Source organism: Lissotriton helveticus, chromosome 11 (assembly GCF_964261635.1).
Source record: "Lissotriton helveticus chromosome 11, aLisHel1.1, whole genome shotgun sequence".
NCBI classification, from domain to species: domain Eukaryota; kingdom Metazoa; phylum Chordata; class Amphibia; order Caudata; family Salamandridae; genus Lissotriton; species Lissotriton helveticus.
This window is the reverse complement of record NC_136072.1, coordinates 1,092,398,845-1,092,421,721: the sequence shown is the minus strand read 5'-3', so window position 1 is coordinate 1,092,421,721 and position 22,877 is coordinate 1,092,398,845. Positions and strand designations below refer to the sequence as shown.

The 22,877-nt window shown below is 45.6% G+C and overlaps 1 protein-coding gene across 1 annotated transcript in view; it reads right to left on the bottom strand.

The window, feature by feature from the left end:
* Nucleotides 1-22,877, bottom strand: part of SFI1 (SFI1 centrin binding protein) — a 553,452-nt gene that overhangs the window by 63,769 nt on the left and 466,806 nt on the right. Inside the window, exon 31 of the mRNA XM_078667725.1 lies at nt 542-653. Coding sequence (XP_078523851.1) covers nt 542-653 — 112 coding nt within the window. The remainder of the gene's footprint in view (nt 1-541; nt 654-22,877) is intronic.

The window sequence follows — 22,877 nt, the reverse complement described above, 5'->3', positions numbered from 1 at the left end:
GTGGAACCTATGTATGGTTCAGATTTCTTTAATTGTTTCTATTTTTCATTTTTTCAATTTGCAGGAATTCCATTGTACCCTGAACAGTAATGACACTGGCAGACTAATTAAGTTCAAATATTAACTTTTTTACATTAGGAGATCGTGTGATCACTGTATTGTACACTTTATGATTTTCCATGAATACAGAGATCTATTGATGTCATTTTTTGTTTTCTGTATGGCTATATAGTCGGTTCTTAATTGTTATGATTTGCTTACCGGCACTCACTATTTCTTTCAATGGGGAAATCGGGCTTGCACTTGAGAAAGGCTGTGATAGCCGAAACGCATTGTCCTTGGTATCATGAATACATTAGAACCACCCTGATGGTTATATATAAAAACAGATTAATTTAAATAGAAACACTGGCAGGAAAAACTCACCACTAAATCAGAGGGTTAAAGGAGTTAACAGCTTACAAGTATTAATGCGGCTCAGTTGTCCGCTACTGGAGCTTGGGCAAGGACCACCAACAAACATTTAGTTTTATCATGTTACCTGCTGCAGTTCCTTTTGCACCTGATGGACTTCCGCTTGCTCCTCCACCTGCAAGCCTTCAGGACTGGTCTCTAGCCACCTGCGAAGAATGTCCGCTTGTCTGCGCCATGATCTGTGGAGAATGAATGAATGTATCCAATGAAGAACTTCCTTGACAAGAACAGCCTTTAAATGAGTACAAGAAAGACACTTTCATGATGCTTCACACAACCAAACGAACAAGGTAAACTTAGCAAACACAACATGTCAAAGTGTGAAGAAGGGAGCATACCAAGCTTAAGTACAGGTCACTATTGTTAGAAACCCAGTGAGAAGCAGGTACTGAGCTCCGCAGGAGAAAGGGTTGTACTAGGAAAAACTATTACATGTGAACAAGTCTATCCTCCACCAACTGACCTGCTAAACATTACTGATTTGCACCGGAATAGGGAGGTGTAGCGATCACAAAATTACAGAGGATTTTCGAAGATGAACAAGTTACTAACCTACGGTAATGCTCTTTCTGGTGGATACTCTATCTAATCTCAGATTCCTCACCTCGTGAATACCTCCAGGCGCCAGACTGGATCCAGAGATTTGTTTCCTCAGCAATTCCTTCGAGCGCCGGTAGGTAGTATCGTGCGGCTCTGCATTTGGACCATCCCGCTCAAAAGGGACGTCAGGGTCACAATATATATCCTCCAGCATAAAGGATCAGCATCAGTGTCTTTATGATATTTGTCTGTGCATTTGTACGCAGACCAGTCAGTAATTTAGATTATGTCCGTGTGCAGATCTCTAATTGGAACCTTTTTAGTATGGATTAGAGGAATCCATTCCACAGGAACGGTAAGAAGGGTGAGTCGGTGAGGAATTTGTGATTAGACAGAGTATTCTCCAGACAGAGCGTTAACGAAGGTGAGAAACTGTTCTTCTGACTGATATTTCTGAACGCCGGCTCTTTACCTTGTGAACAGATACCAAACCAGTATCTGCAATGGCTGAGACCAAAACATCCTGCAGGACTAAATAGGCAAAGTGCCTTCCCAACAAGACTTGGCATTCAAGGCAGTAGCGCTTTGTGATTTTGGAAACTGATGCCCCCATTGCAGCCTGGCAAATGCCTAAAACAAGCACTCAGCACATGGTAGCAGCTTTGGCTCTGGTGGAATGAGCCCAAAGACCTTCCGGAGGCTATTTCCTGGCAAATTCATAGTAGATCTTAGCACAAAGGACAATCCACCTGGAGATAGTCCATTCCTTGTACTGCCTTTCTTTTCTTTGCTCCAGAGAACCCAAGGAAGACTTAATCATCCACCCTTTTGTCCCTGATGTGACCAGCGTAGAAGCTCAGAGTTCTTCAGGTATAAGTAGTCTAGACTTTCCTCCTCCTTGTACTGAAGAGGAGGGGCAAAGAATACCAGCTCGGTAATAGACTGCCCAATGTGGAAGAGCGTGGCAACTTTTGGAAGGAATACTGCCTTAGTCAGTAGCACTAGCATGTCTTAGAAGAAAGAAGCCTAGGATTGTTGTACAGAAAGCGCCTGTAGCTCACTCCTGTGACACACTTATGTGATCGCTATAAGGAACAATGTGTTTAGGGTTAGTAGTCTCAGAGGGCAACTGTGCATTGTTTGAAATGGAGTGCACATAAGAAATGTGAGAAACAAATTGATATCCGATTGAGGCATAACAAAACGTTTCAGTGGAAACATGTGGGTCAGCCCTTTTAAGAAACGCATCACAAATGATTTAAACAGGGATGCCTGATCAGCTAACAGCAGAAAGGCTGATATGGTTGCTATATAACATTATATGGTCAAAAAGGTAGAAAAGAAGGACATCAGATAACTAAGCTAGTAGAGGCAAGGTGTGCCTAGAAGCAGACTGTTCAAAAATATCATCATATTTACTACTTTGGGAGGATGATCAAAAGCAGATAGCTGTTTCCGCTCAATCTCAAAGCATGGAAGTGTATGTTGTGCAAGAAAAGGTACAGGACACTTCCATGCTGCTGCAACAGTAAGTAAAATAAACAAGTTACTTACCTATACACTGTGGTTCTCCAGTATTGATATCTTTCATAGATTCACATGCTTGAATGTTCCCCGTCGTCATGGGGGGAGTACTTAGATAAGCAGTAAAATAGAAGTAGATTAGAGCCCATTAAGAAAGGAAACTTTAATACCCATCAGCATCTTTATATAGGTCTAAATTTTGACCAATCAAAGACGAGCCCCATACCTCAGATTTCTCACCCAAGTTCGTTCATGTGAATAGTCGCATGAGGTAGAATGTGGCAAGCCTAAACGGGGAGGGCTGCATGTGAATCTATGAAAGATCTTCAAGGAGTGATGGGGTGAAAGGGTCCAAGTCCCTTACTCGCCACAAAATGAGCATTTATTGTTTCCTTTAATTCTTTTCTTTCTTGCCCTAGACAAGGGGTACAACCCCTGACCCCCTAAAAGATATATGCAGCAACCAGTTTTTGTCAGGGCAAGATGGTTTTTTCAATGATTTTTCCTGGAAAAAATTCCAATACTTCCCATGGAGTGTTTGAATATTTATTTACACTCTGTTCGCCAGAGTGGGATGAGTGAACAGCCAACATGTGTTTCGCCCCCTACAAGGCCATCCGGCCTGGGGCTTCCTCAGGGCTGTAAGTACATTACAGAAATAGAGTGGTGTGAGGTAGGGTTGGGGATGTGGTTAGAAGGTGATATGGAGCGAAAGGAGCAGAGCGAGAGAGGAGACCCGGTTTAGGCAGAAAGAAGATCCGGCAGATGGAGTGTGGGTTTGTTCCACCCGAAATGAGTGAATGTATGTGATTAGGATAGGAGAAAGAGAGGAAAGGGAGAGAGAAAAAGAGGGGTAAAGCAGGGAATGGAAGAAAAAGAAAGAGAAGAGAGTGAAGGAAATAGAAAAGAAGAGAAAGAAAGAATAAAGAATGTAAAGAAGTAAATAAATGGGAAGAAGGTGAGAGAATAGGTGGGAGGTCAGTAGGGAGTGCAGGGTAGTGTAGGAAGGAGAGTTTGTCCAGAACGGACCAATAGGCATAGATTAGGCATATATATATGTTCGGGTATGGTGTAAATGGCATTTCCCAAGGTATTAAGTTGACAAGAGATTCATAGATTATCAAACATTAGGGTCACATAAATTAAGCATATATGTGTTCGAGTATGGTTTGTTAGAGGTGGCATTGCCCAAGACATTATGTAAACAAGCGATTCATAGATTATTTAAAACATTGAGGTCACAAGGGTGGATTTAAAAATTGGTAAGTGCAAATTACATTTCCAGAGAGTGTCATTCGTCAAAGTGATCATGACAGACATGATTAGAACATGGTGAGCCCGCGGTATTTGTAATTTGCGCGGTATAAGTATACACAGGTATTCGAGAATCGGGCATGACATTTGTCGTAAAGTATGACAGTCGGACAAAATATATGGAAAACAATGGTTATTACATACAAGGTGTGTGTATCCGGCATAGGGAAGTGGCAATACTCAAGTTATGTGGTTGTGCCCCAATTGTAACACGTTTCTCGCTTACTTTGGTAGCATACCATTTCCTAATGCGAAGTTTCCTTGTGAAGAAAAACAAATCGATTTTGCTTTCGGTGTAATTAAAAGAGTTAGAGGGGCAAAAGGTCAATCCAAGAGATAATAACTCTACCTCAAAAGTGGATAGTTGCCTCTCCGAGAGGTTAATGACCGTCAGTTTGTCTGTCATTTCGCTTTCAGTTGGCCCCTTGTACGTGTTCCCACGGGGCTCCCTAGTTCTCCTAGGGTCGATGTGTTTTTGCCTCTGCCTCTGCCTCTGCCGCCTTTGTTGCCTCTTTTTGGCCTTTGATATCCTTGGTTGCTGCCTTGTTTGCTCTTCATTACCATGGAAAATTCTGTTAAAACGCTGGTTTTTACTCCAGTGAAATTAGAACTAATCGACATATCACTGCCACTCGTTGCCGGCTGTTCTTCGTCTTCAGTTAAGATTTCAGGTGCTGTGGCTACTAATCCTGTTTGTGCGGCTGATTTAGATGTTGTTTGCATTGCCGCTCGCATGTGGTCGTATTTCTTTGCGAAAGTCAATATCTGTCCTCGCTGGTAGTCGATTAGATCTCTTTGAAATTTTCTTTGTTTCCTATTCTGAATGTCAGTTTCAATTTTACCCAAATTTGTTTCCATTTTATCCATTTCGGATTTAAATTCTTCTTCTGTGCACATCGTTTGTAATTCTTTGGTGCAATCATCAATTTCTTGGTTTAATCTTTCAACATCTTTAGATGCATACTTCACCAGCATCCGTAGCATATTAAGTGAGCAGTCGTGATTATTTGTTGCCCATTCTGTTATTAATTCAGGGTCAGGGTTTTGAAAGGTAGGAGTAACGAAAATCCGCAACCCTCGAGGTATCCTTTCTACGTCTATGTATTTTTGCAGAGTGGTGGCCTCCCACCATTTATTCTGTTCCAATTTCAGTGCTTTCCACAGCGCATCCCATAAATTCTTCTTCGGCGATTTAGGCTGTGCACCAGCACTGCTCGTGCTTGTTCCAGCAACGTTTGCTGCTTGACACTGTTCAAACATTTCATCAGCTTCTTTAGCCCGTTTGTCCCTTCTTGTTGCTGCCATGTTAGTTTAGTATAAACGCGCTTTTCAGGTTGTCGCGTTTCAAAGATGCTGTGTCAAAAAAAGCCATGAAATTCTGGCTCAAAGACACGTTCCGTTTACGGAGTTTTGTTTGGTGAAATCAATTAAGCTTAATATAGAGATGCCGACTCACTTGTTGTTTGTGAAAATAATCGTCCAAACCAAGCGGTTTGTCTATCACTCGAGAGTCACATGTTTCTTTAAATACCCAATGTTTGCACACATCCTTAGACTCGTGACAAAGGGAATACTCCCGAAACGCGTCGAGTGGCTGTTTGCTGCCGATGTAACTGATTTTGAAACAGAAATAAATGAATTGATGCAGACTGGAGTCCGTGCTTTTCACATTTTTTCCTACGACAACTTGGAGGAATTTTATGTGATGTTGATTTGAATATTCGGGCTCGCTACCCAGCACGGACCGCCGTTGTTTGTTAGGAGGGGGTCATGGCGTGGTTCAGCGGCTGCTGAACGAACAGGAAAGTATCTATATATATATATATATATATATAGATATATCTATATATATATATATATATCTATATATATATATATATATAGATATATATATATATATAGATATATATATATATATATATATATATATATATATAGATATATATATATAGATATATATATATAGATATATATATATATAGTGAACAAGGGCTTCTGAGCCCGAAACGCGTAGCTGCTCTCTGTTGGGTGAAATAGAACATCGTACCTGAGCCTGGTGGTCCGTCTCCTCCTTCGCCGGCGTTGCTCCACTGCTTGCTGGATGTTGTGTGGAGTCTCCTTCGTGCATATATTATATATATATATCCGCTTTAGAAACACTCCTTATATCTAATCATTAAAAAATATATGTAAATCTATAACTATATCTCTTAGTAGCGCTTACATAACCGAGATAAGGGATACGAAAAAGACTGTACCTCACGTGAAGAGATGCCTCAGGACCGCCTGACCCACTGCAGCATCATTCTTCCATGCCGATTCCAAGCAGTAGTGCCTGGTGAACGTATGCATGTTCGACCATGTTGCCGCTCTACAGATATCTGGGAGTGATACTCCGGCAAAAAGGGCTGTAGCGGCTGCCATCTTTCCTGTGGAGTATGCGGTTACCCTTGCAGACAGAGGTCTTCCGGCTTTGTTATGGCAGAAGGCAATCGCAGAAGAAATCCAACGTGCAATACTGCTCCTTGAAAGAGCTTGGCCTTTCCTTGGAGATGTAAACAATTTAAAGAGCTGTTCTGACTTCCTAAAAGTCTTTGTTCTGTGAACGTAGAATTCTAGGCAGCGCTTCACATCCAACGAATGTAACCCCCTTTCAGCAGGAGTGGAAGGAATCCGAAGTATGTTGCCAGTAGTACCGGCTCATTTAGATGTAAAAAAGTTGGGACTTTAGGTGTGTGTTTTCAATATAACTTTATCCTGTTTAAACTGTAGAAAAGGTTCAGCGACAGTGAAGGCCTGAATCTCACTCACCCTTCTAGCCGACGTGAGAGCCACCAAGAGTGCAGTTTTCCACAAGTCGCATTTTAATTCAGCTCAAAGGGTGGCTTCATGAGTTGAGGGAGAACAGGGTTCATCTGCCAAGGAACCGTATGGTGCATCAAGTGTCGAAAAGCACAGAAAAGGACCTTCATGAACTCCTTTACTATTCTCATAGACCATAGTGAGAGTTCCCTTGGCTTCCTACGAAACAGGAAATTGCTGCCAGGTGTACTTTGATTGATATATGCGGCAGTTTTGATTTTGCTAAAAGGAGGAGATATGGCAATACTTGCTCCGGTGCCGAGAGGAGAGGATGAATACCTTTTTCAATGCACCAGTGACAGAATCTCTTCCATTTCACTGCATATGATATATTAGTGGAAAAAGCTCTGGAATGTTGTAGGATGGAATTGTAATCTGGTACAATATCTAAACTCAGTCGTGAGGTTCCAAGCCGAAAAATTCAGAGATTTTATCCAAGGGTAAAGAATCTGATCAGTGTCCATGGACAGCAAGTTGGGCAGAGGTTGAAAGAGAATGTACGGGGACATTGACCGCAGTAGAAGTTCTGGGTACCATAAATGCCTCGGCCATGCCAGAGCTATGAAAATGAGATGGCATGGTTCCTTTTTCATTTTGCACACCACCCTTAGGATGAGTGGGAACGGTGGGAAAGCATAAGCGAACATCCCTGTGCACTGCATGTGTAGAGCGTTACCCCAAGAGTTGGTCTGAGGAAACCTGCTGCCGAACTTTTTGCACTTCTTGTTGTTTAGGGTTGCAAAGAGAACCAGTTGCGGAGTGCCCCACAGTTTGAAAACTCGCTTCATCTGCTTCCAATCCAATTCCCATTCGTGACATTGAAAGCGGGTTCTGCTTAAAGAATATTCCTACTCACTTGTCCACGCATGGAACATGTTCTATTTGCATTGTTATCTTGTGCTCTATCAGACATTTCCAGATTTCCTGGGCATGATTTGATAGCGTGCAAGACCTGGTGCCCCCTAGCTTGACCAGGTAAAACATCGATGCGGTTCTGTCTGTTTTCACTAGTACAGAAGGGCCTGGACTCCTTGGAAGGAATGCCTGTAGTCCCAGAAATACTGTCCTTAATTCCAAGACACTGATGTGCATTTGTGATTCTTGGACAGACCATATTTCATGGATTTGTAAGTCTTGGAGATGTGCTCCCCAACCGTCTATCGAGGCATCTGTAGTCATAATGTAACTGGGTTGTGTTGCCTGGAATGAGAGGCCCGGAGAGATATTGATTTCTTCCTCCCACCATGGCAGGTCCTCTTTCATTGCTAGAGAGATGAGAATAACATCTTTGAAAGAGCCCCGTATCTGAATCCACTGCATGTCCCGTTGCTCCTGGAGAGGTCTCATGTGAAAACGACAATTTGGTATCAATGGGATGCATGATGATAGCATTCCCAGCATAGACTTGTACACTCTACTGAAATGGACTCTTTTACGCGCAGTAGGGCTGCCAAGTGCATTATCTTGTGCTTTCGCTCTGAAGTGGGAAATGCTTTCATTATTCTGGTGTCTAATAACGCTCCGAGAAATATTCGTTCTGGCTTGGAATCAGACATACTTCTCTACATTGAGTAGCAAGCCTAGAAAAGCTGTTGACAGGCCCATATAGATCTTCATGCAGAGTGGAACGTGGACTCTTTTACCAGCCAATCGTCCAGGTAGGGGAAAAACCTGGTGGCCCTGCCTTCTCAGAAAGCCGCTACTGGAGTCATGCACTTTGTGAAAACTCTGGGAGCCGAGCAAAGACTGAAATGTAGAACTTTTAACTGATAGTGGCACCCCCTCGAACCTCAGGAACTAATGGTGCTTAGCGTGAATGGGAATGTGGAAGTAGTAGTCCAAAAGATCGAGGGACGCTAAAAAATCCCCTTTGTTCACCAACAAGAGAATCTCTTGCAGAGACAACATTCTGAATGATTGCTTCTTGAAGTATTTGTGAAGCTGTCTGAGATCAATGACCTGTCCCATTTACCATATTTCTTTCTTATAAGGAAGAAATTTGAATAGAAGCCTTTCCGTCATTGGTTGGAAGGAACTCTTTCTATTGACCTCTTCAACAGCAAGGTCAAGATCTTTTGCTTTAATAGAGGGAGATGTTGATGTGTTCTCCTCGAAGGTGGATGTCAGGGAGGCTTTTGAACAAAATCCAGGGTGTGTCCCCGATAGATGCTATCAACACCCATTTGTCTTTCGTGATGGCTACCCATTGGCGTAAAAAAGTAGATAGATGATGAATCCTGTGAGGTTGGAGACAAGAAGAAGAGGTGGCTGGTGGCCGTAAAACGTCACTGTCATATGGAGGTATCTTGGGATTTGCCTCGTGCTGAAGGTCTGCGCCTAGCCGACTGCAGGTTGTACGACGCACTGGAAGTGCAAAAATGTTGCTGCTGCTGACCACCGTACTGCGGCCTATAACTCTGTTGGCTGAAATCTGTATGTTTGCAAGGACAGTCTTTGCTGAAACGGACTATGTCCTCTTCCTCCACGAAAGGACTGAAAACGCCTTTGTTGCAGCGTACCTAGAGAACGTGCCATCTCCGTATCCTTCTTGATGCCCTATAACACCTCGTCTACAAGTTTACCAAACAGGTTCTCTCCATCGAAGGACATGTCTAGGATTTTTGATTTGATCTCTGGGAGGAAAGACTTCACCTTCAACCAGCCCTGCGTACGGAGAACAACGGCACCTGCCATCTGCCTGAATGCGATTAAAGACAAATCCATAGCCGAGTCAATAACTTCAGAAGATGCTCTGGCACCTTCCTGCAGGAGGTCCTTCGCTTCCTTCTTATTATCTTCAGGTAGGTGTTCAGGAATTGGTGCAAGATCAGACCACAACTGGCGGTCGTACCGCCCCAGAATCGCTAATGCATTGGAGGCTTTAATGGAAGTAGCCGCCACATTGGCAAAGCGCCTGCAGATGCTGTCTAGCCGTTTTCCTTCCCTGTCAGGAGGCACTGAACAAGGAGCTGCTGGAATCCTGGAGCATCTCTGCGCTGCTTGCATTATCACTGAATCCAGCAGAGGATGACCTATGAAGCACGCTGGAGAAGAATCCGAATTAGAGGCTTTGTGTTTCTTCTCCATTTTTGGTAATACAGCTGAAACAGAGGCTGGATTCCTCATCAACGCAACCCTTCCTCCCAGATGTAATACACTATCAGTATAGATCATACTGATTTCCTGGCAGGATCGTTAAAACCATAGAGGAAGCATTCGGTCTGGGTCACGGGCAGAGGTAAATCAAATCATTTAGAAGCTCTTTCCAATAACTCATGGAAACCTCCAATAGCTCCTGGAGGAGAACTCGCTAGAGGGGGAGAAGGCGATGGTGAAGATGGAGCAACGTAGTCATCCCATTCCCGGCCGACCAGGTCTGTATCCTGGAGGAGCTCTCCCTCCTCAGGCTGATCATCAGCCTCACTTTCAATGTAATCGTCTCTTATTGTAATACTCCGAGGAGCTGGTCTCTCCTCTTGAGTTGTAGGTGGTGGGGTAACCACTGGCGGTGGTGATGAAACCTGTATGCCAGGCCACCTTGGTGTGAGCGGAACCGGGGCGCGAGAGTCTGGAAAACACTTATAATAATCATGGGGCATGTGCCTACGGTCAGGGACAAGAGAGGTTGGTACCAACATGGCATCTCCCCGTACCTCCTGATGTTCCTCTTATGCTTCATACAGATAATTTTTCTGAAAAACGTCATTTTGTTGTGTTTGATGACGAGCCGTGAAGGAATAGTCCCCTTCCATGAACTCTGAGGTGTCCTAGATGTGTGCATCATCCTCATCATCCATGTCCTGGCATTTAACCCTAAGCTGTGATGGCCTGTAAGCTGGACCAAACAAGCTCTCGCCCCCCGATTCCTCCATATCCTGAAGGTGAGATGGAGAAAGAGGTGATACCTTGGTCAGGGATGTCAGGCATAGAGATTTTTGGATTAACTGATGTCTTTAACGTCCTTTTTATGCGCCGTTGATGAAGGGAGACGTCTGAAGATAATCATCGTCGACACCGGCAGTCTTGAAGAGGACTTGAACGCCATCGTCGACGGTGCTGAGGACGATGTTGTCGCCGTAGACATAGACATCAACGCAGTTGTCGTCGTAGATGCCATAGACGAGGTGATATTCGTCACTGTGCTCATTGAGGAGGCCGTCGCCACTGCTGTCGTCGAAGCTGGCACAGTTGAACCCACAAACGTCGACAGTGATTTGGCTGTCGTTCTCAAAGACGGGTCCGTCGACTGAGCTTTTTTCGGCGACAAGGCCTGCTTTTGAGGTGTGGCAGGTAAAGAGGCAGCAGAAGAAGAGGAATTTTTCTGTTCAGAACCTCTTTGTTTCAAGACTGTTTTTTCAGAAGTGAATGGTTTATCAGCCTTCATTTTCTTTGATTCTGCCTTTAATGAGGTGGAGTCCTCATTTTTACATTCCTCTCAGCTGAGGATGGACTAGGACTTTCCTCCGCATCAGATCCAGAATCCGATCTGGACTTTTTCTTCTGAAGCCATAGTAACACTCTGGCCTCTCTGTCCGTCAGACTTTTGGCTGAAAAGGTTCTGCAATAATTACAATCCTTAGCAGTATGTTTGGGATTAGGCAGTAAAGATAGTCCTTGTGGGGGTCCTCAGAGAAAAGTCTTACCTTCCCACAAGATCTGCAGGGTCTAAAAAGCCATTTCTTAGATCCCTCTGACATCTTTGAAAGTAAGGAGTGTAGAAAACCAATACCGTGAGCTGAATTCAGCAGGGTCAAAAGTTCACTCACTGACAAACTGAGCTGAGCTCAGGGAAACTCCCTCACACCAACGTGCGGTTAGAAATCTGAGGCATGGGACTCTGCTGGGGGAGATGAGGTCTGGGGCTTGTCTCTGATTGGTCAAAAATCAGACCTTTATAAAGATGCTGATGGGTATTAAAGTTCCCTTTCTTTCTTAATGGTCTCCATTGTACTTATCTAAGTACTGTGAGACTCCCACCATGACGATGGGGAAGATTCAAGCATGTGAATCTATGAAAGATTCGATACTGGAGAAGTGTGTTTGTTTGCAGACGTTTGTAGGGCATATTGGGTAAGAAACAGTAGAGAGATCCATGCAAGCTAGACCCTGCTGGACTCCTGTGTGTCCAAAATTTGAAAAATATCTGGGTTTGATGGGTATTCCTGGCAGCCAAGCCCAAAATCTACAGATACTCACATTACAAAAAAAAGGCAGTTTTGAGTGGAAAGGTTTGATCTGTCCATGTTGCATTTTGGAGGCTTTCCTGTCGCCACCCATACAAATGGATTATTGTTTTTTTATCAGGACATATGCTGGATGGTAGGAAATGTGTGAATCCCTGTAAATTCCAGAGCATTCACTTGCAGAGATGTGAGGGAAATGGGTGCTTAAGCCAAAGATTGAGGTTTGAAAATATTGTATGGTAAAACAACTTCATGAGATCCATGAAAGTCACACCACCTTGGACTGCCCTGCGTGCCTAGTTTTCAAGAAATGTCTGATTTGGTAAATGTCCCTAGGTGGCAACTGAGCTAGAGCTCAATTCCACAGCTAATCACATTGCAAAAAAGAACAAGTTACTTACTGTTGTTAACATTCTTTCTAGTGGATACTCGAACTGCAGATTCCTCACCTATAAAATATCCTGAGGTGCTAGATTGGATCAGGAAGATTTTGAAACATAGCCTCTGCATGCGGATAGGTGGTGTCATGGAGCTTTTATTTATTTAAGAAGTTTTGTATAGCGCTAGCCAGACCGCAAGGTATCGGAGCGCTTCACATAATTACAAGGCGGTGCAAAAAGAAAGCAAACAGAGCAAAGCAAGGTACAATAAAGTGCACAGAGACATTCAAGGTGCGAGTCACAGTAGGAGGAAGAGGGAGAAATCCATTACATGTTTTTTTGGCCATCCCCGTCCGGGCGGGGAGCAGAATCTTTTAGGACATTCCAGGGTGGTCCTATCTGATAGTTAAGGAGCGATCAAGGAACAGGATTTTGAGCTGACTTTTTTAATTTAGGGAAAGAAGGAATAGTTCTGATGTCGGGGGGGGGGGGGGGGGGGGGGGGGGAATAGAGTTCCAAATTTTGGGTGCATTCCCGGCGAAGGACCGGTCCTTGGTTTTTTGTTTTTGAGTTTTTAGTGGGATCAGGAGTAGGGTGTTAGAGCTTCTGAGGTTCCTGTTCTGACCCGCTTTTTTAAGTTTGGCCTCCAGATATTCAGGTTTGCCAGTGTGAAGGGCTTGGTGGGTGAGGCATGCTGTTAGTGCCGGAGAGATGTGGTCAGATTTCTTTATTCCAGTGACCATTCTGGCAGCCGCGTTGAGGGTTGTTTTCAGTGGAGCAAGATGAGTTTTGGCTATTCCGGAGAGGATTGCATTCCCATAGTCAAGTCTTCATAACACCAATGCTTGGGTGGCTTGTTTGAGATCATTGGGTGGAATGAAAGGTTTTATTTTGCTAAGTAGCTTCAGATTAAGGAAGGCGCTCTTAGCCGAGATCTTGATGTGTTTGGTCAGATCTAGTTTGGAGTCAAGTGTGATGCCTAGTGATTTGACGGAGTCCGCTAGGGAGAGATTCTTATTGAGCGCCTCTATATCTTTTAGCCATTCGATCATTTGTGGGTTTTCTTCTTTGTTTGAGATGAGGAGTAATTCCGTTTTGTCAGGGTTCAGCTTTAGATGGTTGCTTGAGAGCCAGCATTGGACTTCCTTTAGTGTTTAGTTGAGTCTGTGAATGTCTTTAGCAGAGGAGATTTCCAGATAGATTTGAGTATCGTCTGCGTAGAGGTGGAAGGGGATGTTAGCTTTCCTGAGTAGGGTGGAGAGGAGTTCCATGTAGATGTTGAAGAGTTGAGGGGAGAGCACTGAACCTTGTGGAACTCCTCTATTGACTGGATGAAGGTCGGATTCAAAGCTTCTCATTTTGATTCTTTGAGAGCGATTATGCAGGAAAGAAGAAAACCACTTGAGGACCACATCGTCTAGTCCAGCCCTTTCTTCGAGGGCTTTGAGGAGAAGAAAGTGGTCAACTGTGTTGAATGCTGCAGATAGGTCGAGGAGGATGAGGAGGCAGCATTGGTCTTGGTCCAGTGATTTGTGTATGTCATCAATTATGTTAAGGGTTGCAGTTTCCGTGCTACACCCTTTCCTGAATCCTGACTGATGTGAGTCAAGGAGGTTGGTATTGTTCAAGTGCTGTGTTAGTTGTTGGGGAACACACCTTTCTAGTATTTTGGAAAGGAGAGGAAGATTGGAGACGGGTCTGAAGTTATTTAAGTCATTTGTATCAAGGCCTGGTTTCTTTAGCAATGGGGTGACTTGTCCCACTTTCAGGCAATCTGGGACGGTTCCGGTTTTTAAGGAGCTGTTAATGATCCTGCACCAAAGTGGGGCTAGGGAGAGTTTCAGTGTTTTGGCTAGAAGAGCAGGAAGGGGGTCAAGGGTATGAGATGAAGGTTTCGCGGTGGAGATAAGTTTGACTATTTCCTCTTCTAGAATGGGCTGGAAGAGTGACCATGGTTTAGTATTTGGTGGTGGAGTGCAACCAAGCACCCCCCCTATGCTGCTATGGGGTCGGGGAGAGCAGTTGATGACCAGTGAGCGCTCAATCTTGGAGACCTGGTCATTGAAGAAGTTGGCGAAGTTGTCGCAACGTTCTTTGGAGGCCTGTCCAAGCGAGGAATCCGGTTTGGAAGTTTGTTGTTTAATAATACTGAAGAGCTCCTTGGGTCTGTTTTTTGTGTTGTCGAGAGCAGATCTGAAATACATGGATTTCTTGTTCTTAATATGGTTGTTGTACTACTTCCGGATGGATCTCAGTTTGTCTCGGTGGGAGATAGTAGGCACACTTCTCCATTGTCTTTCTGCAGCTCTTAATTGTCTCCTTTCTTCATTAGTGTCCGAGTCGAACCAAGATCTGGACGGAATGGATCGGTTCTTTCTTTGTTTCAATGGTGCTAGATGGTCGAGGAGGTTTAGCATATTGATGTTATAGAGTGAGGTAAGATCGGTTGTGGATAGATTTTTGTCGTTAGGAAGGAGCAACTTTAGCCTATCTTCCATGACTTTCAGGGGAATCTGGGAGAAATTTCTCGACCATTTGGGGGGATCCTGCACAGGAGGCAGGGATAGGATTCTTTGGTTAATGTGGAATAAGATCATGTGGTGATCCGACCAGTCCACTGGGATGATGTTGTTGATTGTAATTGTGTGTAAAAGCTCTGCACTGATTGAGCTTCGCCCCGGAACTGATGGCTGAAGCCACATATAAGCACCACACCCTGGAGCGCTGAGGTCAGTTTGTTTCGGGCACAGAGCTAAAAAAACAATCAGATGTGCCAGTCTCCAATTTGGGACCTTTATAGATGAGAGTCCATTCCACAATACGGGAATGCAGAAGGGGAGTGAGGAATCTGCGGTCACTGAGACCCAGGAACAAGGATGAAAAATCGGGATCAGAACTCGAATGTCCTAGAAACTGACCTGGAGGAGAGGCCCAGCAATGCCCAGTATCAAGGATGACTCAAATGAAAGGCAACCTCTCATGAGTCAAGTGTGACTTCAGCATTTTGATAATGGACCCCAAAGATGTCAGGAGGTGTGCTGTCGTCTGGCGGTGGTCCATGACTGAGTGTGGCAAGCCCACCTTCATCAGTCAGTCGAGATAGGGGAACACTGGTCCCCCCCAGCCCCAAATATATGCTACAACCACTGCCATCACCTTTGTGAACAGGCGAGGGGTACAGAAGAGATCAAAGGGGAGCACAGAACATTGAAATGCTCATTGCCCACCTTGACCTGCAAGTAGCACCTGTGGGCCTGCAGAACAGGAACATGGAATAAGGTATAGGAAATAGCCCAACATCAACAGCAAGTCCTCAAGGTATGGGATAACTGGAACATCTGACCTTTGAATTTATGCTGCGACCACCGATATCACCGGTTATTTATTTTATTTAAAGAGTTTTATATAGCGCTGGCTAGACCAGGAGGTATCAGAGCGCTTTACATGAGAATCAACAATGTAACAGAAAAAGTTCAACAATTACACAATAAATCCCAAACAAATAGGCAATACAATTGGGAAAGGAGAGAGAAAAGTAGTGGAGGGGGCAGGGGAGGTGAGAAAGGGAGGATAAGGGACGAGACAATACGGAGAGACGAAAAGAAGTCTGTCTAAAGACCGACTGGGTAGGTGATGACCAAGGAGGGAATCCACGGCCCATCTCCCCTATAGCTAAACCAGGTAGCTCCATCGGGCATCAGACAAAAAAGTTCAGTCTCAATACATTGAGAGAGGGGAGAAGGAGAGATATAAATAGAGGGAGGATGCGGGAGGAGACAGCAGGAGGGACGAAAGGAAGTGCAACAATGTGGTTTAACAGTATAACAGAAAAAGATCAACAATTACACATTACATCAAACAATCAGCAATGCATTAGGAGAGGAGAGAAAGGAGAGAGAAAATAAGTGGGGGGGTAGGGGAGGTGAGAAAGTGAGGATAAGGGAAGAGACAACCGTAGAGACGAGAGGAAGTCTGTCTAAAGACCGACTGGGTAGGTGACGACCAAGGAGGGAATCCACGGTCCATCTCCCCTATAACTAAACCAGGTAGCTCCATCGGGCATCAGACAAAGTAGTTCCGTCTCGAGTGTCGAGGGAAGAGGTTCGCAGAAAAACAGGATGGGGGGGGGGGGAGATACGGCAGAAATACGAAGGAAAGTCTGCCCAAAGACCGGCTGGGTAGGTGACGGTCGAGGGGAAAGTCCCAAAACCCATCTCCTCTATAGCCATCAGGTAGCTCCACCGGGCTTTGGCCAAATAGCTAGGTCTCAATGGGAAACATTTCAATAACATGGAGGAAAATAAATGGAGCGTAGAGGAGAGGGAACAGGGAAGGTGAGAATGGGAGGATAGGGGAAGAGACAACAAGGAGAGACGAAAGGAAGTCTGGCTAAAGACCGACTGGGTAGGTGACGTCCAAGGAGGGAATCCCCGACCTGTCTCCCCTATAGCTAAACCAGGTAGCTCCATCGGGCTTCAGACAAAATAGCTAGCTCTCAAATGACGCGGTAAATTCACAGCTAAACAGGGTGGGGACTAGGGCAAGGACAGGTGAGGGCAAAGGTTAGTAGCAGGAAAGAGGAGAGGAGTAGAGCGGGGAGGGGTAGGGAGTAGGTAGTTCGGTAAAAGTTCCCATGGATCTGCTGCGAGGCATTCAAAAAGCAGGTCAGTTTCTTCACAGGCGCCATCTTGAGGTTAAAACGCCGGGTGAGAATTACGCCAAAGTCTTGTGTTGCTATGACCAGTAGGAACGGCAGCCACAGCATCAGACGCTCCCCACCATTCGATGTCCAGGACAAGAAAAATCCAAATAATGTCCAGGGACAAGTAAAATTTTTGCTAATAATTCTGATTAGTTCTGTTTAGAGTTGTGTGGAATAAGGAGTTTTCCTTGTTAACCAGCTTGTTCCCAAAGTTTCCAGGTGTCTGTTTCCGAATTTGAAGGGTTGCTAATGATTAATGTGCCATTTGAAGATGTCTGCCCGTTTTGCAGGGTGTTTTTGCATTGGTATATGGAGCAGTCTTCTTTTTGTTTCTAGTGTTGTTTTTCTCAGTTCCGATCTCAGGGGGGCGCCATCTTATGTGGGTTGAGTGAATTCTTCCTATATTTGTTAAGCTAAAATGGAGGGAAGATTTATTTATTTGCTCATTGTAATCCTCAGGCAGTTGGCATATCTGCATACTTCCTTCCCTCTTACCCACATACTTCTTATTCAAATCCTCAAGAAACTGCTAAACCGGGAATCCACAATTATTTTCCCGAATCCCCATGCGACTTTGAGGCGCAGCAGCGTGTGGCCATGAGACTCTGGTGCAGGGAGATAGAGGTTCCTCGGCGCGTTGGGGTACTCTGAGTCAGGGGTAGGCATAGTGTCGAAATAAGGCGCCATGGATCATCCTTCCGAGATCAGTCCCGGGGGGCGGCCATCATAAGGTCAGGCATCTGGGAAACGTGAGCGAGTCTTGCAAATTGTGCGCAATTCAAAGCCAGCGGTAAATGGCCATGGTTAAGGGTCTGAGGAATCCGAGGTCGGGCCTCCTTAGATCCGGGCTGCATGTTTAAAAGGGGCACTATAGAAATTCGGGGCTGGGAGCGGCCAGCTTGTGAATTCCCAAGGGCCCCTGGTAAGGATCAAAGCGATTACTTCAAACTGAAAATGCTTCCAGCCCCTCTTGAACTGCAAGTACCTCCTGTGGGCCTGCAAAAAGGGAACGTTGAGATAGGTGCCTTGCATTTCCAAGGCACACAGAACATGGGCCAACGTAAGCCTCTTGAATTTGTACTCTGCAGAAAGAGAGAGAAGGTCTAAGATCTAAACTAGTACAAAGGCATGCAACTTTTTTCAGCATAAGGAAATAAGGGAAGTAGCATCTAGTTCTGATGCCTGGGGCCTGGACTCTGTATGACTCATTTTGCCAAAAGAGCCTGAACGCCTTGCAGCAAAATGGACAAGTGGCTATTAGAAAGACACTCTGATGTAGGTGGAAGAGTTGCCAGGTCGGAAAGGAATGGTAGGATGTAGCCCCATTGGACTACCTGTAGGAGCCACCTATTACATGTTATGGATTGCAAGCCTTGGTTGTGTGCTGCTAAGGCAAACTAATGTAAACAAAAACAGTTCCCAACAGGTATTATGTAGAGACAATTTCAAAAATGTATGCGACAAGCATTACAAAAGGATCGGAAACAAGGAGTCAAATGATTTTTAGAATAGGTAGTATTATTTACCAAGAGGCAAAGAGGAGAAAAACTTTCATATGCAAGGATACAGTTTAAACAGCACTGTAAAGACCGGATCATGTGACAACCCAGTGACACTTGGTGCAAGGTGCTATATACAATGAGTGAAGTGAATGTGCAAGTGCTTAAAAACAGCATTGGCGGCGCATTGAACAAATTATGTACATCAGTTCCAGGCTCCGAACAACAAGTTACAATCACTTGGAAAAACAATTATTTCTACTGGAGCACAGGGCGTGGTATGCGTCGTATAGTTCAAGCTGTACAGTCGACGGCGTTTCGATCCCCTTTAGTCGGGATCGTCATCAGGACAGGGTTGTCGATAGGCACAGTGCTGTGGGCAAAGAAGGGTAATTTTGAACGGGAGAACGTGGCTGAGGGCAGAGTTGGGGGTGAAAGGTGACCAGGAATTCATTAAATTAGCATTAAAGGTTGGAGTGTGAATGGCGTGGCTGAGGTGATGGCCAGAGCGGGGAGGAGGAGTGAAACTGGGGGTGAAAGCGTGGAGAGGCGGGTGGGTATCTCTAGAGTAAGACAATCGCCGATTAGTGGAAAAGTGGCGCAAAAGCTAATTGGGCAGACACTCACAGTTGAGCCAGGCAAGTCAGCGTGGCTGGAAGGACTCCATAAAGTCAATTATAGAAAGGATGCTGTAAATCAACAAGGGATGGAATTAAGACAGGCACATGTATAGCTTTGGCTGAGTTCCAACCCAAGGAGAGTTGTGTTACCTGATAATTGCTTGAATCTGGTCAGTAGACGGGGTATGTTGCGCCTGCGGGAGGAAAAGGGGGGGAGGAGATCAGCGCGAGCCGGCTCAGTGAAGGCACAGACGATTTAACGTTAGAATGGGCGGTGAGCGCACTCGAGATGAGCGCACTTAGAATTGAATATGCTACTTACCAGTATGCATCTGTTCTTGGCATGTAGGGCTGCTAACATTCATATCTTTTGCATTAGATCGCCGCCTAGTGTTGGGTCCGGATGATCGCACATTGTTGTCCTGGAAGAGTCTTCGAAGTATCCTGAGATAGGTGGCTCCTCCCCTGGACTACAGTGCGCATGGGCATCGGCTCCATCCCCAGATTGTTTTTAGCCATTGTGGCAGAGATGGAGTGTAAAGTGTAAAGGATGTCCATGCTAATGATTAAATACAAGAGTATGTCTGCAGCTGCGACAGGCACCGGGGAGGAGGGTGGGCGATATGAATGTTAGCAGCCCTACATGCCAAGAACAGATGCATACTGGTAAGTAGCATATTCAGTTCGAGGCATGTGGGCTGCTAAATTCATATCTTTTGCATAGAATATATAGCAGTCCCTCCATTAGCGGCGGTTGCCTGTGCCAGTTGCAGAAACCTGAAAAAGTGTTTTGAGGACAGCCTGTCCTACAGCTGCTTGCTGCTTGGAATGTACATCAACACAGTAGTGCTTTGTAAAGGTATGTGGTGTAACCCACGTGGCTGCTCTGCAAATGTCTTCTAAAGGAATGTTCCCCAGGAAAGCCATAGATGCCCCCAATTTGCGTGTGGAGTGCGCCCTTGGGGGTATTGTCAAGGTACGTTTTGCCTTTTGATAACATATTTGGATGCACTTAACAATCCACCTGGCTATTCCTGCTTTGGAAATAGGGTTGCCCTTGTGCTGTGGCGAGAAGGCAACAAAAAGCTGTTTTGTTTTCCTAAAGTGTTGTGTCCTGTCAATGTAGTACATCAACGCCCTCCTGACATCCAAAGTATGAAGCATTCTTTCCGCCACCGTTTGTGGGTTTTGGAAGAATGCCGGCAAGTCAATAGTTTGGTTGAGATGAAACTGTGACACCACCTTCGGAAGGAATTTGGGGTTAGTACGTAGTACTACCCTATTTGGATGAATCTGAATGAATGGCTCTTGGATTGTGAGCGCTTGCAGCTCACTGACACGCCTTAGTGACGTAATAGCTATTAGGAAAGCTACTTTCCACGTTAGGAACTGGAGTTCACACGAGTGTAGTGGCTCAAAAGGTGGTCCCATCAGTCTGGTGAGGACCACATTGAGGTTCCACACCGGAGCTGGCGGTGTTCTTGGGGGAATGACTCGTTTCAGGCCTTCTAGAAAAGCTTTAATGGCAGGCACCCTGAAGACAGAGAGATGCTGCCTATTCTGAAGATAAGCTGCTATGGCGGATAGATGTATCCGAATGGAAGTGTACGCTAGATTGCACTTGTAAAGATGTAACAAATAGCAAATGATGTTAGGGATAGATGCATCTAGCGGGTTGATGTTATTGGCTGTACAGTAAATGACAAAACGCTTCCATTTTGCAGCATAGCATGCTCTGGTAGTTGGCTTTCTTGCCTCCTTGATGATGTCCATGCATTCTGGAGGTAGGTGAAGGTATCCAAACTCTAGGACTTCAGGAGCCAGATCGCCAGGTTGAGCTGTTGCGGATCTGGATGCTGAATGTCTCCATGGTTCTGCGTCAAAAGTCTGGGCGTGAGGCGCAGCCTTTGATGCGGCACCACCGAGAGTTCGAGGAACGTGGTGTACCATGCTTGGCGCGCCCACGTTGGAGCAACCAGGATGAGAGTCATCGAGTGCTGCCTTAGCTTTCTTGCCACCAGCGGTATCAGAGGGGCTGGGGGAAAAGCGTACGCAAATCTGCCTGACCAGTTCATCCATATCGCATTTCCCTGCGACTGTGGGTGAGGGAACCTGGCGGCAAAGTGTTGGCATTTTGCGTTTTCGTTTGTGGCAAACAGGTCTATCTCCGGATGACCCCACTGCTGGAAGTACGGGTGGAGTACAGATGGGTGTAACTCCCACTCGTGCATTTGATGGCTGTATCTGCTGAGCAGATCCGCCATCTGATTGTCCTTGCCCGGGAGGTGTTCTGCCATGAGGAAAATGTTCCTCTGAATGGCCCACTTCCACATGCCCTGAGCCAAATGAGACAGCTGTGGCGAGTGGGTGCCCCCCTGCTTTTGAATGTAGTACATCGCGGTCATGTTGTCCGTCCGGACTAACACTACCTTGTTGCACAGATGTACAATGAAGGACTTGAGCGCCATGAAGATTGCCATCAGTTCCAGATAGTTGATGTGCATCTTCTGTTGCTGCGTCGTCCATAGTCCCTGCACCGTGTAAGTGAGCAGATGAGCTCCCCATCCCTGGAGAGATGCGTCCGTTGTCAGGATAATCTGTGGCACTGGCTCCTGGAACAGTCGGCCCTTGCAAAGGTTGTGTGGAGTCCACCAATGCAGAGAGTCGTATGCCCGACTGGTAACCAACACTAGGTCTGTCAATTGTCCCTGAGCCTGTGTCCACTGATTTGCTAAGCACTCCTGGAGCGGACGCATATGTAGACGTGCGTGAGGGACTATGAAGATGCAGGAGGCCATCATGCCAATCAACTGCATGAACACTCTCGCAAGAAGTGAGTGTTGTGGTCTGAACTTTTGGATTAGCGACTGCATGCTGTCTATCCTGACTTGGTTTGGCTGGGCCATGGCCGTCAGGGTATTGATTGTCGCACCTAGAAACTGGCGGACATGCGCCGGCTGAAGATGCGACTTTGGGTAGTTCAACGAGAAGCCCAGATCGTGAAGGAGGTGAATGGTAGTCGACATGTCCGCGGCGCACTGTTGTTCCGACTTGGCTTGAACGAGCCAGTCGTCTAGGTAGGGGTAGACATGGATGTTCTGCCTCCTGAGGTGCGCCGCTACTGTCGCCAGACACTTGGTAAACACTCTTGGGGCTGTGGTCACTCCGAAGGGTAGGACCTTGAACTGATAATGTTTGCCTTGGATAGTGAATCTGAGGTATTTTCTGTGGGACGGGTGTAGTGGAATGTGGAAATAAGCATCCTTGAGGTCTAAGGTTGCTAAGAAGTCCCCTTTGTTTAACAAGGGAAGAATCTGTTGCAGTGTAAGCATATGGAAATGTTCTGATAGTATATACAGGTTGAGGGGACGCAGATCCAGAATGGGTCTGAGAGATCCGTCCTTCTTTGGAATAAGGAAGTACAGGGAATATACCCCTGTGCCCTCCTCCTCCACTGGCACGAGCTCGATTGCGTCTTTTTGCAGCATCACCACTACTTCCTGCTGCAATAAGTGCAAATGCTCTGCGGACATAGGCCGTTGCCTTGGTGGAATGTTGGGTGGAGTGGACTTTAACTCTAGACAATAACCGTACTGGACAAGTTGTCGCACCCACCTGTCTGTGGTGATGTTTCTCCAAACGGGCAGGAACTGCTCTAGTCTCCCCCCGACAGGTGTTAAGTGGTCGGGGGCAGTGACAGAGAGTCACTGTTTGTTTGGGGCAGAGGAGCGGGAGTTGTTGTTTCCTCTGCCACGTCCTCTGGTACTGTTCCCTCGGTA